The following is a 17898-nucleotide window of genomic DNA, read 5'->3' as shown; positions in this document are numbered from 1 at the left end:
CTTTGTATTCTGAAATCCTTTCTCAGTCTTAAGGACAGAATTTCACAGCAGCTTTGGTGTAAAAAAAATGAACGCTGAGGAAAAAGCTGCAACCTTTTCCCAAAAAAAAAAAAAAATTGCTTTCAGGTATTAGAAGTGCATGAAATCCTGCCAAGTTTTTGAAAATGCTTCTGATTTCTTTCTTTCAGACTTTTCTGAAATGTTTATTTTAAACATGTTTTTAATATTTTTGAAGAGCTCTAGTGAACTAAAATGTCTAGTGGCCATTTTAGTGAGGTATTTCTAATTATTCCCATGGAAACCTTGAAATGTCCGAAGCTCTCTAGGTGCAAAAATGATGCCCTAAGAACCGATTTGTCTTCAGTTACCTGTGCTTTGGAATGATAGAAAATTCACTTTCTGGATGTAAGTTGTTTAGATTGGAAGGGTAAGTTCCTGTTATAATGGCTAATTTTAGGAGGAAGTTTGTAATACTGCATATGCTTTAATCTCTCCTGAACCTCCAAATCCTGTAAGAGCCCCTGCAAGAGGAGTTCCTGGAATCCTTCCCATCCCATGAGGTTTATTCATAAAATGTGACACTCTGAAGCCATGTCTCAGGGCACAAAACATCATCGGGCATGAAAGCATAGCTACAGCTCTAAAATTCAGGCTGCAGCTTTTGGCAGACCTTGAAGGGGAGGTTTGCCATTGGAAAAAGGAAATTATTTTTCTTTGTAGCCAGTAGTTTCTTTGTAGCCAGTAGCTGATATTTCTTTTTGCATACTGGACTGCTACTGACACTTTTGATAGCTATTTTATTTAAATCTCCTTAAAGACAAGTCTGTCAGCTGTTTTGGGGAAGGCTACATTTCTCTTAAGCCACTTACTGTCAGTTTCTCCATTTTTTTCAGTTTCTATGAGGAACTGAGTTTAAAGGGAGGATATTGGTTAGTGGCAGATTGCAGAGAATGCACACCCATCCCAGCCAGTGAGAGCTGACAAGGATTTCCTTTATGTTTAGTGGTGGCAAAGGGGATTTTCCTGTTCTTTGGGGAGCAAAAGAACAGCTGAGGGTCAGACCCTTTCTTGCAGCACGCCAGAAACTCCTACAAAGCGAGTGCAAGTTTGGCAAAGGTCTGTTTTCATACCCAGCTCCAGTCCCCAAGAACACTGTGCAGTGACATGGGAGACCTTGGAGATGTACAGGGACGCTGATCCTTGTGAGAGTGGTCAAGCTACTGGGTTTCCAAGATGGTGAGAAGGAAGTAATTCAGCATTTTTCAGTTTCCCTTAAACACAGGTGAACGCTCACAGCTGCTGTTCCTGCTATCATCTGCCACTGCAGATGGAAAGAAGCCAAGGGCTTGAGAGCTGGCTCAGACCTGTCCTAGCCTGATGGTGTAAGGGATGGCCAGAGAGCCATTTTCCCGGAGAAGCTAGGAAGTAGATACGGAGTGCCTAAAACTAGAGCTGTTCACATGGTGTTTTTATAACTTACAACAGCTTCCAGATACTTCAGTGCAGAAATAATGATTAGCACTTGGCTATGCAGAAAAATAACAGAGAAGAAAATATAGTTGGGTCTTTTATTACACTGGAATAATTTAAGCCCTCACATCATTATGCCCTTGATGCCCTTGATGCTGTGATGCAATCACTGGACATTTATCACAGAATCAATTAATTTGGAAAAGACTTCTGAGATTGAGTCCAGCCTATGGGCACACACCACAGTGAACTAGACCCTGGTACTGAGAGCCACATCCAGCCTTTTCTTACACACCTCCAGGGATGGTGACTCCAAGAGCTCCCTGCATGCTGATCACCTTTCTAATGGTCTAATCACAGAAAGGTCTAATCACCTTTCTGTGAAGAAATTCCTCCCAGTGTCCAACCTAAACCCCGCTGGTGCAGCTTGAGACTGTGTCCTGTGCTATGGTGATTCAGTTTTAATTTCTTGGTGCCCTTTTATGTCTATTACCATGCAACAAATCACTCTTTTCTTCTTTTGAAAGCCTGCAAGGCCTGAGCTGCCTGCCAGGGGCAGAGAGGAATTCTGCTGTGCGGGAAGACCTCTGCTCCACAGCCAGGTGCAGTGGCGTTTGCATTTTTTCCTTTTCCCACTACTTTCCTCTAAATTGTTAGGCATGAGCCATGGCTGGAGGCAAGAATCCAGCCTTGATGGAGCACCCTCCTGATCTGGTGTGACAGGGCTTGTGCAAGTGTTCAGCCTTTGTTGCTTTCGAGAGGGAAATCCCATTAGATTGTACAGATGAGACTGGAAGATTTCATGTTTAGATTTCCCTAAGATGAGAAGAAAGTAAAGAAACCTTGGTTTTGTGTGTGGTTTTGTTTTGGTCTCCTTCAAGAAAGGAGAATTGCTGGAAAAGTATGTGTTAGATGTATCCTGTTTCTTGAGCAGTCCAGGGAGTGATGCACTTGTAACACCGTTTATTGCCCTGTTTGGTTCCTCCCTGGAAGAAGCTGGCAAGGCTTGCTGCACAGGAAGAGTAAGTTTGATGTGTTGCTAGCTCATCTTGGAAACTGAAAATGGGCTGGGATAGGAGTGCTAAGGAGATTTATCAGACAGCAGGAGCCGGGAGGCTCAAAGTCAGTGTGGAGATTAACGTGCCGAAGAAACCTCTGTTGTGAACCGTGGAAGTGAAGGAGTAACAGAGACACTTCAGATCCACCCTCTGCCAGTTTGCTAAAGTGGATTTGAATGAAATTGAATGTATAACTGGCTCCTAATTTCCAAAGCATTTTTGTGTGGGCTTAGCAATCTGATTCCTGTCAAACCCAATGACTGTCATATTGACGCAAATACCAGGCAATATTTAGAAAATTTAGGAAAGGTATTTTGCCAAGCAAGAGAAAAAAACCCAACCCCTGTCTTTTAACATGCATTCCTGTAGTAATCAGAAATACAGAAGAAAGGGAAAAAGCATACTGAAGTGTTGACCATTCTAACAAAAATCATACTGTACTGGTCTTTTTTTGGAATGGTTTTTTTTTAAGTTTTCTGCTGGCTGGAGGCTTTTGTAGGAAAGAAAAGAAAAGATTCATCTTCTGTCTTGAATTAACATTGTTAATGATTAACAGAGCAGTGCAGTATGTGTGGTGCCTTTTAATTAAATCAGAAGAGACATGATTTGGACAAGATTTTAGTTTCACTTTGAAAGTTATTAAATAAACTGACACTGTTTGCTCTCCAAAAGTTCCTGGGAGCATCGGGTTAGCTGGTAATCCCGGTGCAGCTAGTGAAATAAAGCTGCTTCTAAAACACCTAAGGGCCAGTACCAGATATTAAAAATGACCGGTCCAGTCAGACAGGGGCATAACTGAACATTAACCTGCATGAAGCAGGGGGCCTGCTCTGAGGATCCAGTTTCAGTTCAGGGATAACAAAGATCCAAACTGAGTGTTTGTGGTCAAGTTTGCATTTTTAATACCTCTGAGCTGTTCAGGTGGCATAAACTGTTGAACAGTTGGTGCCTTTGGTAGAGTTTGGATGGCTTTTGCTAGCTGAGTTTATGAGGTTGTTTCTGGAGTTTGGATGGCTTTTGCTAGCTGAGTTTATGAGGTTGTTTCTGAAGTGAGATTCTGACTGGGGCTTGTATGTTGCTCACCAATAAAATTCAGAGTATCATAAGACAGGAGCTCTAGGTACAGGAACGTCTCCATAACTTGGCCCAGCAGGAAATGCTCTTCTCCTCCCAGAGCTGTGTGCACACATGAAACTCTCCCAGCAGTGAAGGATCTGGACTCAGAGCCTGGCTTCAGACTGGAGCAAGACACTGGATGCTCTTGCTGGTATGTGGTGGCACACAGGGGTGAACAGATCCAACATTTCACACTCTGAGTTTGCTGTTGTTTACTGATCTGTCTGTTAAGGAGCTGCAGCTGAGGCCTCCACCCGTGCCCTCTCAGCAGTAAAATCAAGGCAGAACCTGTTTTGCCTGGATATGCATCTATCATCTGTGTGTGTATCACACCTACCACATTGTGGCTCCTTCTGGCTTTTGTGGCTAAGCTTGAAGTGAATAGTTATCTTTGCAGCACGCCTCTATTATTTTGAAAATAACAATAATCTCATATAAAACCTGTTGTTGAAATTACCTTTTGCCAGAAACAGCTGGGGCAAAGAGAACTTAGATCTACATTATTGGCAGCTTTATGCAGCTTTCTGTTTTGTGGGTTCTGAAAGTATTACCCTACATGGCTGTGGGCAGAAGTCCTACAAGTCTGGGCTCTGAGTGTTATCCTTCACACTGATACAGCAGAAATTTATTAATAGCCATTATAATTCAGGTATAAATGAGAGACAGCAAATTTTGGAGTTTGAAAGCCAAAATAATAGATTGCTTTTTGTTGCTGTGAGAATTACCATGTGTCCCTGAAAGGCATAAAACACAAAAGAACTGGTGTGGAATTGAGTGGGGAGACAGTGGCCACTGCACCTGCTGCTGGTGGTGGCTGCGAGAAATGGGCTCCTGCTCAGAGCAGGAGGGCACCAGAGTCTGTCCCTCACTTGTGGCAGTGCCAGGGCACAGGGAGAAGTGATAAAACCTTTGTGATTGCTTCCCTCTTACACTTCTTCCATTCCAGTTGTCCAGAGAGTATCTGTATCCTGGTGGTTATATGGAGACTATTGTTTGGATCTCCATGTTTATTTGCAAGCAGTGAAAACATGACATAAAACAAAAGCTGTGCTTTGGTGGAAATGGTCTCTCACACCCAGGTAATATTATGCTGCTTTATTTCTGGATTGTGCATTTCCCCATAAGTGACTGATAAGAGAATGTAAACAGCAACAAATAGTTTTTTCTATTCAAGTTTCAATTTACAGTGATAATTCTTCTTGGGATATGATTTTAACACTTGTCTTGCAGTTTGTTTTGTTTATTGTTACAGCCATACATGCAGTCAGTAACTTTTCCATGTGAAAAGCAGGACATTATTACCTCAAAAGCTGAGTACATTCAGAGAAAAGTAAATTCTCTTCCCTGTTGAGGAACAGACTCCTGCCTGTACTATCCAAGTCCATCCTGTCTCAGCAAAGCAAGCATCAGATAGGATTGAATGCTGCGTGGACTCTACATGGGTCTTATCTGGAGCCACTTGTTTTGGAAGTGTTTATAATTTTGGTCTGCAGGCTCTTGCATTCTAATGTATAAAGCTTGTGCTCCCAATCCTGCAGAACTTGTCTATGCAAATAGTTCTATCTTCTGGTAAGGCATTTGCTCCCTGGTAATGAGTCAGTGTGAACATGCAAATTCTGCTTGTGTGTGGCTCCATGATTTGCACATGCAGATGCCCAAACCTACATATTTCAATCTGAGTATGTATTTTAATACATAAACCCACATACATAGCTGGGTACTCACAGGTTTCATTGAACACGTTAAATGTTTTGACACTGCTGCTCTTTATGGGCACCTGGGTAGTTATAACTGTGGGTTAAAGAATGAAGGGAAGAATAGAAATCATAGCTGTAGGATGGATTCTTAGTCTTGAATCCTGAAAGAGCTTGGAAAACTTACGACTGGGAAATGGCAGAGTCTCTGTTACTTGAGATATTTACAGCTTGACTTGGAAAAAAAATTACATAGTAAGAGACAGCTCAGCATTATTTGATGACTAAGTACATAGTCTTGTTTTTTTAAGTGCTCAAGAGATATGCTCCAAGAGCTTATGTATGAGCTGCCAGACTTTACCTTCAGCATGTGATTTAATGCAGAAAGTGTTGTTCATCTGTGAAATAAATTCCCTGCTCACATGCCAGTGTCCTAGAATGAAATCTCCTAGGCTGGTGAACACAGATGCTTTTTGCCCTGTGAGATGCATCCACTGAGTTCCCTGCAGTGAACTCTATTGGGGCGTTTCAGAACAGACCTTAAAAAAACCAGCAGAGTTTGTCTACTCCGTGAGAACATGAAAGAGACTGTGGCATCTTTCATTTTCCCAGGGAGGGAACAGTTAAAAATATTCTTCAAATAAGGAGCAGATGTTAATGTCATTAGAATGGATTTTCATAAAAAAACATTTGTTCTCTTGCAAAATGCCAGTAGCTCTGCAAACGTCTCTACAAGTCTGCCTGATGATTTCAGACTTGTGGCACAGAGAAGGGGCAGTGCAGGGAGAGCTATTTATTGTCTCTGAAAGCAATCAGGTACATTTCTGTTAAGTTGCCTGTTTTAAAATTGCCTCAGCATGGACAAAACAGCTGAAGAAACATGAAGGTGTTTGAATAACAGGACAAGAGCAGTGAGCACCACAGCAAATTCCCTGTTGACAAATAGGTACAGAAGGGAATAAGCTACATTTGGAAAGTAATGGTCTGGACAGTGCATATGCTTCTGTCAGGTTGTAAATTCACTGTCATTTCAAAAGGAAAAAAGATTCACAGGCTTTTTTGATCAGCTCACTGAAAACTCTGGCTTGTCTTCAGGAATGGTTAAAGTAAAAATAACAAACAAAATATTAAGTGGCTCTCTGGATGACCTCTGGACATTCTTATTGTTAGTATGAGTAGATGTTGGAACCTCCCAGTAATAATTTCCTTTTTGGAAAGCTCTCGTGTCTCCTTCCTCCTCCTCATTTTACTGCTTTTAATGTTCAGAACATAGGAAAGGCCCTGTAGTTCCTTTTGTTGCTGCTATAGATGACCTTGCACTCCCCTGGAGCCACTTGCCTTGAGTTCATTGGCATGAATGACACCTCACAAGTGCTCCAGTGTAGTTAGCATTTTTTTGCTCTAGTTTTTTTCTCTTTCTAGGGCCTTCCTTAAGGGTTTTGGTGTCCTAGATCTCTGAAGCATCAGGACGTACAAGGAATGCAGGTTGAGACACATCTCCTGCCCCATCACTTTTTTGTGCTTTAGATGCCCGTGTGAATTTTTGAGATTATTGGGAGGTGATTTGCCTCTTCCTGCTCCATATGCAAGATCTTCACCTCAGGGCCACAGCGTACTGAAAGTATCCCTCTTGGTTAACTTGCTGAAGTAAACAACAAACATTTGGCTTCCAAATATTAAAGGGATTATAAAGTGCAAGGATCTATAGCTGCTTCAGATCCTGCTCCCACTTCCTTTCCAAGGGGTTGCAAGCATGGCACACTGTGTTTCAGTTTCTTTCAGGGGAGCCAGTTCTGCACTGCTGTAAGCTTAGGGAGCTGCTGGATCCACACCCAGCTGAATTCACAGAATCACCAGGTTGGAAGAGACCCTTAAGATCATTGAGTCCAACCCATGCCCTAACACCACCTCAGCTAGACCCAGTGCCACATCCAGTCTTGTTTTGAACACACCCAGGGATGGTGACTCCACCACCTCCCCGGGCAGCCATTCCAGTACTTTATCGCTCTTTCTGTGAAAAACTTTTTCCTAATATCCAACCTATATTTCCCTTGGCACAGCTTGAGACTGTGTCCTCTGGTTCTGTCAGTGCTGCCTGGAGACAGAGACCGACCCCACCTGAGCACAGCCACCTTTCGGGGAGCTATAGAGTGATAAGGTCACCCTGAGTCTCCTTTTCTCCAGGCTGAGCATCCCCAGCTCCCTCAGCCGTTCCTCACAGGGTTTGTGTTCCCAGCCCCTTCCAGCCTAGTTGCCCTCAACAATGGGAATGCTGGGCATGGCAGGGGCTGGCTTGGCTGAGCCCTCCTGTGTGCTGCAAACAGGATGATCAAATGGCCCCGTAGCTCTCGTTAAAACAGAGATGTTCCTCGGCTGGATGGACCTTATGGCTTTACATGATGGGCACAGCACCCAGGGCAGCTGGGATGAGACCTGCTGGGCACTCCCCAGGACAGCCACCCAGCCGCTCCTGTGGGACATCCCAGCTCCACTTGGCCCTGTGTCCTCACCTGGTGCAGTGGATCTGAGTGTCCAGAGCTGCCTGGTTGAGCTTTGCAAGTGTGACAAATCATGCTTGGAGCAATTTCTGGATGGAAGAAAGAATAATAACAACACTGGTGCTGTCAAATTAAAAATTAATTTGTGGGATGCCAACGTGCAAAGCATGTTGAGCAGTTGTTGACAGGGATGCCTGGCACAGATACCACAGACACATGCTGATACTGTTTGCAAGTGGGATTTGCCCACCTGTTTTATATCCAGTTCCTCATTTGCAGGCAAAGATGGCACATGCCTTGAGGATGGTCTTGCATGACCAGCATTGTTCATTGCTGAATCTATAGGCAAATGAAATCTAATTCTCAGTAGTGCTGTAGATGAAATTTGTTGCTAAAGTCTCGAAATTAAAAATGGGCTGACCATGTGAAGCATTGTGTTTCATCTGGACTCAAGTTATCTTCCGGAATTTTGTAATTCAAAGCAATATTTGGAAAAGGGAAGAAAGAAAAACTGTGATTCTTGTGAATAACCAAAGAGGAATATTTTTATGGTTCTGGAGTCTACTACAAGTGGAAGAGGCTCCCCCTTTTTTGTAATGGTCAACAAATAGAGCCATGCATGACGGTACAGGCAGATTTTCTAAAATTCCGGAACTGTTCTTTGAAGATGTAGAGTGCAGTGTTTTAGAGGGTAGTCAATTTGCTTTTTATTTTTATCCTGAATGGAAACAGTTTTGATGGTGAGCTCTGCAATAATCTAATTTATTCCAGGATGGATTGAAAAAAGTGTAGAACAACCAACTGGAACAAAAAGATTCTGTAACACAGTAGTAAATAGAGACCTTTATTAGAAATCTGTAGGGCTGCCTTGGAACCCAATTTAGAATTTCATGAACATCAACTTTTACATCTGGCATCTGATTAAAATGTGTACTTTGGAAGAACAGTGATACAATCTCTGTTTAACTAATGCTCTTCCAGAGGGAAGAATTCTGCTTCTGTAATTCCTCAGCAGTAGAAATGCCATTTCCAGGAAGAGTAATTATGCCCGCCTTCTCACCAGTATTTTTAAGGACCCTGTGTGTTCACACTGCCTTACATGTTCACCTTCCTTTAAGGGCAAGGTAAAAATAAAAAAGTAGCAATGGCCTGCCTGCTGCACCCTCATCTCATTTGCAGATCTCTCTGCAATCACAGAAGTGGAATTCATATTTTCCTCCCCTGGCAATCAGCACTATTGGCCTTTCCAGTATATGTTTTTCCAGTGTATTTTATACACCAAAGGATGGGTGGTTTAGTGTACTTTAGAACAAAGGGCTGGGTCTACAGAAGGTGTGCATGAAGAAATAGCAACTTTGTGGGCTACTGCAGACCTGTTTCTGTGTGTGTGTAAAAAAGCCCTTGTACAGGGGAATCGTTCCACTATCCATAAAGCTGTATTGTTACCTTTTCACAAAAAATCTATCTCATCAAAAGTGCGGAGAGTGTTTTTGGGAGGAAAAAAGATCCAGTTATTGCCTATGGGACTTGAGCAGAGCATAAATTAATATCAGTGTCCTGAGCAAAGTGCAGCCATTGGATTCTTGAAAGCTCTGAGGAGAAAAGAGTCGGGGTTGATGCTTCCCTGGCCGTGCAGCATTGTCCATGGCTCTGTGCAAGTGTGGCCAGGGTGCTCACTCCAAGGTAAGAGTGCCACCTGCTGAGCCCACATATTCCTCCCCACAGACAGGAGAGCTCACGGGAGAGATTTCCCTTTGGGGTCCTGATCCATCCACACCCCCTCTTGTAATTTATGAGGGGAAACAAGATCACAGCCTGGGGTGGAATAGCTGCAGGACTGCACAGTAAGTGGTGTCAGTTTGCTCACATTTTTGGGCTTTGAGGGGAAGGGGTATGAGAGCCAAGCATATGAAACTGGTAACTGATGGTGCCTCCATTTAAATCACTGTTTGCATTTCTATTTCCTGCTCTGCTCACTGGATTACATGGAAGAACACTGAGGACAGTCTGTTACGCTGGGTTCAGCTCCAGCAGTGGTTTTAATGCTGTTGTTAAACAAAAGATGGTTTTACCTTGACTGCAGCTGAGCTTGCAGTCCCCACCTCCCTGGATTTGTTTGTGTTCAGAAATCACCCTCAGTCTTGAGCTGTCTGATCCAGCCTGACCCTTCACAAGTTAGATGGGATGCAAGTGTCTGCAAAATGCTTAGGCAGTGATTTACTCTCAAAAGGGAGGACTGTTCCCTGGACCATTATTTTATATCTGGGTCCTCTCATCTCTCAGCAGGCTGGAATATGACTTTCCTGTGAGCAAGTACTTGCAAAGGCACCTCTGTGCAGTGCTGAGGCTGCTCAGACCAGCTGCCTGAACAGAATCCCTTCTTGTGAAAGCTGAATGGGAAGCAAGAGTTTTTCAGGCAGCAGGGAGCTGAGGAATCTGCAACAATTCCTGAAACTGGGGGCTCACCAATGATGAGAAGGATCTATTAGAGAGAATACAGTAAAAAAAAAAAAAAATCATAAAATCACAGAGCAGAGGGGAGGGGGATACAAGATAGATAATGAGCTTGACAACAGGCAAAAACCGAGTGTCATTCCAGGAGCTACAGCACCAACCAAATGGTTAACCTGTGGGGTGGAAAGAGCATCCAATGAGTCTCGCATGCCTGAAAGGATAATGGCATTTTTATTATCTCATTCCACGCCCCGATCATCCGTCCATTTGCTCCCTGGAGCTGCCAGCAGTTTGCACAGACTCATCCGCTGCAGACATGATCAGCAGATCATACTGCAGGCAGAACTTGTCAAGCCTTTCCAAGTGAGTTGCCAGTTTAATATATTTGTATGGATTTAGCCTTTTGGTGCTGTGTAGGAGGTGCTGGGATGATGGGAATGGCAAGGGCAACAGAACAGCTGGGAAGCTGGTTGAACTGGGAAATAAGCAATAGATTGGGTTCTTTTGCTTCTTTTTCTGCTATATTGTGTTCTGTTGTCTAAAATCTTTCTATTCATGCATTTCTCTTACCTGGATTGCAGAATTCAAATTGTTCCGTGGTAGAAGGATATGTTGGGAGAACTGGCTGCTAATTGGAGTTCTGTTGGTGGGAAGTTTGCCGAAATTTCATAGTTGGTGTGAAAGCTTTCACATAACTCAGATTGCTTAATTCACTGAGTAAATAAAGTCCTCATGGCACATTCATCCCTGAATGTGGAAGGCAAGACAAGAGGAGAAACTCAATTAGCCTGTGTAATATTGCCAGGAATGTAATCTGCTTTATTCCTGTCCTGTATTGTTTTGTTGGTCTGCTTTATGAGCAGATGGGTAGGATACAGGACACTGCTCTGTTTCTCAGTTGCTGTGATTTATATAAGGGTTTGGTTTAAAGCTTGGGAGAGGTCTTGAAGAGCAACTGGGATTTCTATGCCTGCTTTTTAGGGTTTCCAGCATGAAATCCTGTGCTCTTGGAGGGAGAGGGAGCTCAAGGATTTCCAAAACTCAGCCCCTCCAAGAAGTCCCTTCTAGGATTCTGAAATCCTTCACTGTGATTTCAGAAACTGGGTAAAAAATAATAATTTAACTAAGAGCATGTTAGATGACACTTTTTTGTGTGTTGTTCTGTGGCGAAATACAGCCACAAGCCACAGTAGCCATACTTCTGTGTGGGAACAGGGAGCAGCCGTGGGGGAGCACCAGTTTCTCTGTACTCAATGCAAGGGGAAAGCAAGGGAGGGGAAGGGGCAAAGCAGGTGAGATTTGGGCACTTTAGTGATCATGTAAGTGATGAAAACATTGACTTGTGATACCTGATGTGGTGAGCTGGCCCTGAGTGCAGGCTGGACCTCTGAGGTGACCTTGAGATCCCTTCTAGTCTGTGCTGGAGCTGGTTTAGTGAGGTGTCAGGGTCTGGCTGTTTTGTTTATAACACTGGGGGCCATTGGCTATCCTTGCTGGGAGATCTTCTCTTCCAGTCCCTTTTGGGCAGGAGAGGGAGCCAGCAGTGCCTTTATACTTGGCATATCTGATGTGTTGGGGGAGTAAAAGCTGGGAGCACAGCCTTAGCTTGAGTGTGAAGTGAGTTCACTAAAATCAGTGAAGTTACGCCTTAGTGAACACAATCCTTTTCTCTTGAAGTATGGGTAGCTACTGCAGTGTTGTTTTCCTGTATCTTGACAGTCCTGGGTCCTGTAACAGCTTCTAACAAAAGCAGACACACCTTGAAAACCAGACATGAGTTTCTTTTGTCAAGACTCACAGTAGCATGCTTGGGGAAGAAAAGCAAAGTTCTCTTTGGCAAGGACTCTGAGAGAAATCAAATGTGTGGCCAGAACTTGGAAACTGATTTCTTCCCTTTTAACAAACATCTCCATGACCTCAGGCCAAAAGAGGGAAGACACCTTTAGCATTACCCACAAAAGCTTCTTCAAAGCATTGCTCAGACAAATACATGATGAAATAGTGCCCTTCCCAGGCTGAGGCATAACGTAATCATTCCAAGCGCTCGTGGCTTCTCAGGAGATTGCAGCGGAAAAGAAAAGGAGTATTAAAGTCCTTATAAGTTCACTCTCTGGAGACTCTCCAGGGGAAAGGAGGAGGCTGTTATTGCATTATTTTGAATGAGGTACAATGTGATTGTTAACTTCTTGCAAATGTCCTCTAATGGCCCCTTTATATGATCATTTCATCTGCATGGTTTAAAGCTATTTTCTATGCTTTCAGTGGACTTGTGGTATTTGTAGAAAATTTTGTAATTGCTAAATAGCTGAATATAATCCTGTTAGCATTTGATACACTAGAAATTAAAAGCAGAAGCTCTTAGTGGAGCCAAGAAATTCCGGTTGGCCTGAAAATATGTAGTCTGTTTAATAAAAGTATAGGGATTGGCTTGGCTCGCTGTGTTGGACACTAAAGTGTTTACTGTGCAAGTTCTGAGGGAAAGCAGAAGTTCTCTTTGCCAACAGGTAGAATATTTTCTTCCAGCAAATGATAACTTCAGTTATCATTATACCAAACTTCAAACTTCAGTTTGGTTGTTGAAGGCTCGGTTTTTTTCAGCATTTTCTTTGTATGATAGGTTATCTTTCCTGTATCTTGGTTGGATGTTCAAGACTGATATCAGCTAATTTTTTAGGAGAAGAGAGGGGTTTAAGAGGACTCCTCCACAGATAGCAGTGGTGTTGGTGGCACTGTGTTATCTGGTTAATTCTGCTCCAAAAATTGATGCTAGTAATTTTCACTTGAAGCTCTCCCCTTCTTCTGATCTTCTCTTTTTGCCCATGCTCTTCATTCCTGTTCCCCAGTGGGCAAAGTCCTGAATCTTTAATTTGTAAAAGCCTTTTTACATTGCTGAGGTAATACAAGAAGGACATAATGTAACTACAGACAAGACATATGAAGATGTTTGCCTGTAGTGAGGTTATTTTACTGTTTTGGAAGCAAAGAATCCCAGTCTCAATTTCTGAAAGTGGCTCTTCCCCAAAAGTAACAAGTCTACACGAAGAACTGAAACGTTTTTGAGTGGGAGTTTGCGTGGCAGAGAAGGGACAGGTCTATGGGGAAATGTCTGAGATTTTGCAGCCTTCTTGCCTCAGTGAAAGATGTTGTTTTCAGCATAAGAAAAGCCTTGGCTTTCAGGAGCACAAAGCTGGAGTGGAGTTTGGAGCATCCACCTCAGTCATAAGACTGTGAGCATCAAACATCTAAAGTTTTGTCAGAGAACAAGTGACTTGGGAGAGTTTCATGAAAATTCTGAGCTGAATTCTCTACCCTGAGCAAGTCTTGGTTCAAGCCAGGAACTTGCTGTGAATCCAAATGCCTGAAATGAGCTGTGAGAACTGCTTCTGATGAAAGGTAAATTTAGTAAAACCTAGAAAATATGGGAGAGTTTTGGCCAGAACTCTTTCAGAATGGTTCAGAGCAGAGCTGGTTATGAGTTCATGTCAGGTTTCTGAAATTGCCTTTCTCTAAATTAAAAGAATAGGAAATACTTTTCTTTTTAATGAATTTTTCTATATTTTCTACGTAAGAAATTACTGAGTTGCACGTTTGCTGCTTTTGTAAATAAAAAATTCCGTTTTCTTAAAATCTTTTGATTCCAATTGACCTGCATTTCAAAGAGAAAAGTAAAAAGAAAAAAAACTTACGTGAAAGATTTGCTTTCTTGTTCCAGGCTGAATTAAAAGAAAAAGAAAAAAAAAAAACCAGCCCTGAACATTTTCCATATCACTTCACTCTGACAAGGGTTTTTGCTTCTGCTTCAGCAAAACTAGAAAATTCATTGTTAGTGCAGATCTTAAATCCAGATAGCTCCCCCACAGCCACACTGTTGGCATAGGTGTTCAACCAGTGATTGATGGGGGTGGTAGAGCTTTATCCTGCTTCTTCATAGCCCTGCCTTCCCCTTTCCTGCCCAACCTGCACTCCCCATCCACCCTGTTCCCAGTTCAGAGTAAAACAGGAAAAACTCAGGGAAATTCTCTGGTGATTACTTTAGGCCCTCTTTGCTTTTCGGTTCATATATGTGTATATATTTCCATATAAAGCAGATAAAGTCAATTATGTCCAGTATATTAAATCCAATGCTTAAAAATGCAACCAAGAAAAACACTTCCACCAGTCATTGAAATTAATTGAAACACAGAGGCTCATCTTACTGTAACTTTTCACTCTATCCACGTTTTACTTTGTAAAAAAACCCTAAAACATTTGAAAAACTCTTTCTTGCACTATTTTCATGTACTGACTATTTGATTTATATTTTGGGATGTGTAAGATCTTAAATGTGGTGAAAAAGTCTCCTTGAGTTCAGTAAGGCAGCTTGCATGTATAAGTGGCTGCAGAGCCAAATTTGTAATTATATATCTGTGTAATGTTATAAAGGCTATATAATGTTAGCCTTCATACATTTATCCATTCCAATTTTAATTCTCCATTTCATAAAATCTGTGATCAAATTTTGGAGCCCAAGCTAAGCTCATGTTGTCCTTTCTAATTTAGGACTCAGCCCTTTTATTCTCCTTCTGTGCTTTACTTTTATTAGCTGCTTACTTTTTGTGCTGATGTGCAGCACATATTGTTAAAGGCACTTATTAGAGCTGGAATTTTACAGCATGGAGAGTGTCCTAATAAGGGAAAAAAACAGCCCTTTATTGGTGAGGTAAGAGAAATCAGGCAGTGAATAATTTTTTTTTGCTGATTGAGAAGGATAAGGTGCGGTTTGGCAGGTATCGCATTGGTTTGGCGTTTGCTGACACGGTTCCTTTTTTCTGCAGTTCAAATCCTTTGCAGAGCAGACAGGGAGGGCTTCCCCCACTCCTCCTTTTGCCTTCCCCTCCCCTCTTCCTTCTCTTTTTCACAAGTGTCCAGCTGTTGCTGTGAAATCTCACTCTGACACTCAAACTGGATGTGGTAATGAGACATTTTTGCGAGTCCAGCAGTGCAATACTGTAATCACCTTTTTGGGGAACAGCGAGCACATTGGAAAACAGCTTTCCATGTGGGGTTTTTTACCTCTAAAGCATTTAAGCAGTTTGTGAAGCTGTCAGAAAAATCACACTGTAGTCCAAGGTATTTCGATACAATTTCTCTCTTCTTCAAAACCTACTATTGAAGCAAAGTACTAGCTACAAGGTTTAGTTGATTGCTCATCTGTTTTTTCCTTCCAATTGCTTTGGATGCACATATTGAATTCCAGAGATGAGCCGCTTAAGTACAGGCTTCACATCTGAAGTCAATGTAGTTCCTTGACTTTTAAGCTGAGTTATGGTGAACAAAGTTTCAAATGAGGGCAGAAGCTGGTGTTTTGGGTTTTTTGTTCCTCAGTCTCTGTTTATCTCTTGGTAAAAGAATACTAAGCCAAGTATTGGCTCTGCCTAAATTCACTTTGTGCTGCGTCAGGAGACTGAAACTGATGCAAAGTGGCTGCCCCCTTTCCAGCTGGTGCTCTGGTGTGTTTCTTTGATTGTAAGAGGAATAAGGGTTAACTTAGTCACTAATATCCAGTTTTCTCTGTCACTCTCTTGCTTATTTTCTCCTGAATACTGCACATTTGCTGGCATCACTTGTGAAACAGTTTTTTTCCTCTGCTCCCCACCATAGTAATCCTAGAGTACATATCCTGTCATAATTGAAGTTAGCTTACTGTATGGAAAGGATGTGAAAGACAAATGGATTATCATCATATTATCATAAAGCAGAAAAGGAACCTAATCAGCTTTAGTTGCAGGGGTTGGATGTACCAGTTCACATTAAGCAAAATATACAGATGCACCATTAGGTGTGGGCTACCCCCAAAAGCTTAATAAACAACTCTTTTTTGGAGGGATTGGTAGGGATTGGGGTTTTTTTGCAACATGCCTGTTTGTTCAGACCCTTCCTCAGCCAGCATTTCTCTTGAAGATCAGGGAGTTGGCTAACTTTGTCTTCTTTTTTAATTTCCATCCACCGCTTTTCCATATACCTTGACTAAGCAACAGTGAGAAATATTCAGTTTCTCATGGGCAAGGCTGACTCCAGCAGAGCCTGGCCTACCAACTAGAAAGGATTAACTCTCTGCAAGAAGTTTCATTCTGAACTCTGAATCTTTTTCAGATCACTTTCAATTTACCTTATACCTCTCTTTAGCACGATCTGGTACTGCTGTAGGTCCTCGAGGCAAAGGTTGTTATATTACAGAACAAAAAAATAAAAGATTATTCTGGTTTCAGACTGAACATTATTGAGAAATATGTCTCAATAATGAGAAATATGTCTAAATGGTGTGCTATGCATTTAAAAAAATTGAGAAAACAGTCCCTGGAGAAGCCATCCATGTGCATTTGTTTTTCTTCCCACGATACTTCTGGAAATGCAGAGGCCTGTCCTAGAGGTGTGTCCTTGAGACCAATGCACTTGACAGCACAGGATGTAAAATTCTGGCTTCTGTTTGGTTTGCTGAAGCCAAATTGCCCACAGGCCTTTTTCAGCATAAAAATATATTACATGTTTCTGAACAGGAGGTTTTTGGCTTGCCAGATTCCATCTGCAATTCGTTCAGCACTGAAGTTGCTGTGATGTAATTACAGAAGTACCTTCTAGCATCACAACTGTTGCTGTCCTGGCTTGTTCCTTACTACAGGTTTTTGTTGTCTGGGGGCTTTTTGGGTTGTTTTGTTTTGGGTTTGTTTTTGCTTGTTTGTTTGTACTTCTTTTGTTATACCTGATTTAGTGGAGTTTGTGACTCAGCAAGAGGATCATGGGATGGGTGAACCTCACAAGCTCAACGCACTATGGGCTTCAGCACCCACAAATGATGTGTGCTACCATCGTCACACACTGACATGTCCATGGTGGAACCTTTGCAGTCTCTTGGGTCATTTTCAGGTTGTTCCTGGCATTCCAGCTTCCATGAGCTACAGGGACATTCTCCATTGTCATGTGTTTCCTTTCCCCTCTTTTTTTATTTTTCCTTTTCAGTCATCTCTTGATAGTGTTTTATTTGATCATTTTGCAAAGCCCAAATGAAATGTGTTCTGACCTTCCTGTATTCTCTTGCACACTGATGTCCATAAAAGAAGAATCCCACTTTTAAGTTAGAGTGTGTATTCTGTGCAACACTCATCTTTCCTCTGTGAAGCCTGAGTTTTTTTTTTTTTTTAGGATTCTGTTTGTCCTGCAAGAGGAAAATCACTGGCATGTGCTCTGGGTGTGTAAGATGGTGTTGTGCATCTTGGCCTTAGTCATCTCCCTCCTCCTGGAACAGGAGTGGTCAGACACATCATGTCAGCAGTTTTCTTTCTCAGGATTGCAAAAAGCCCAAAAGCCTAATTAGCAGAGGCCACATCTGTTTCCAAAACCATCTATATTTTTACTTTAGTTAGAAAATTGAAGTTTGTGAACCAATTTTCTCCTTGCTCCTCTGTTAAATTTGCCATAAAGGCTGTAGCACAGCAGTTTTGTTGTTCTCTAAAAATGCAGCTTTTACTCGAGGCTTACCAAGCTTACAAAACTCTCTTAATGCTGTAGCAGAGCTATCTTGGTGTTCCCATAGTCCTTATCTATATGGCTGTGAAATCTTCCCACTGACTG

General features: G+C 42.2%; 1 protein-coding gene across 11 annotated transcripts in view; it reads left to right on the top strand.

The window, feature by feature from the left end:
* Positions 1 to 17898, top strand: part of CALD1 (caldesmon 1) — a 311531-nt gene that overhangs the window by 78436 nt on the left and 215197 nt on the right. Inside the window, exon 1 of one of the 11 annotated variants that reach the window (XM_068191950.1) lies at positions 10415 to 10653. The exons of the other annotated variants lie outside the window; for them this stretch is intronic. Within the exon in view, the coding sequence (XP_068048051.1) occupies positions 10607 to 10653 (47 nt within the window). The 5' untranslated portion in view covers positions 10415 to 10606. Of the gene's footprint in view, positions 1 to 10414; positions 10654 to 17898 lie in introns of those variants that run through there. 11 annotated transcript variants of the gene reach the window in all.

This window comes from Anomalospiza imberbis, chromosome 5 (assembly GCF_031753505.1).
Source record: "Anomalospiza imberbis isolate Cuckoo-Finch-1a 21T00152 chromosome 5, ASM3175350v1, whole genome shotgun sequence".
NCBI classification, from domain to species: Eukaryota; Metazoa; Chordata; class Aves; order Passeriformes; family Viduidae; genus Anomalospiza; species Anomalospiza imberbis.
Note: the sequence above shows the minus strand (reverse complement) of the source record. Positions and strands in the feature narration are given on the sequence as shown.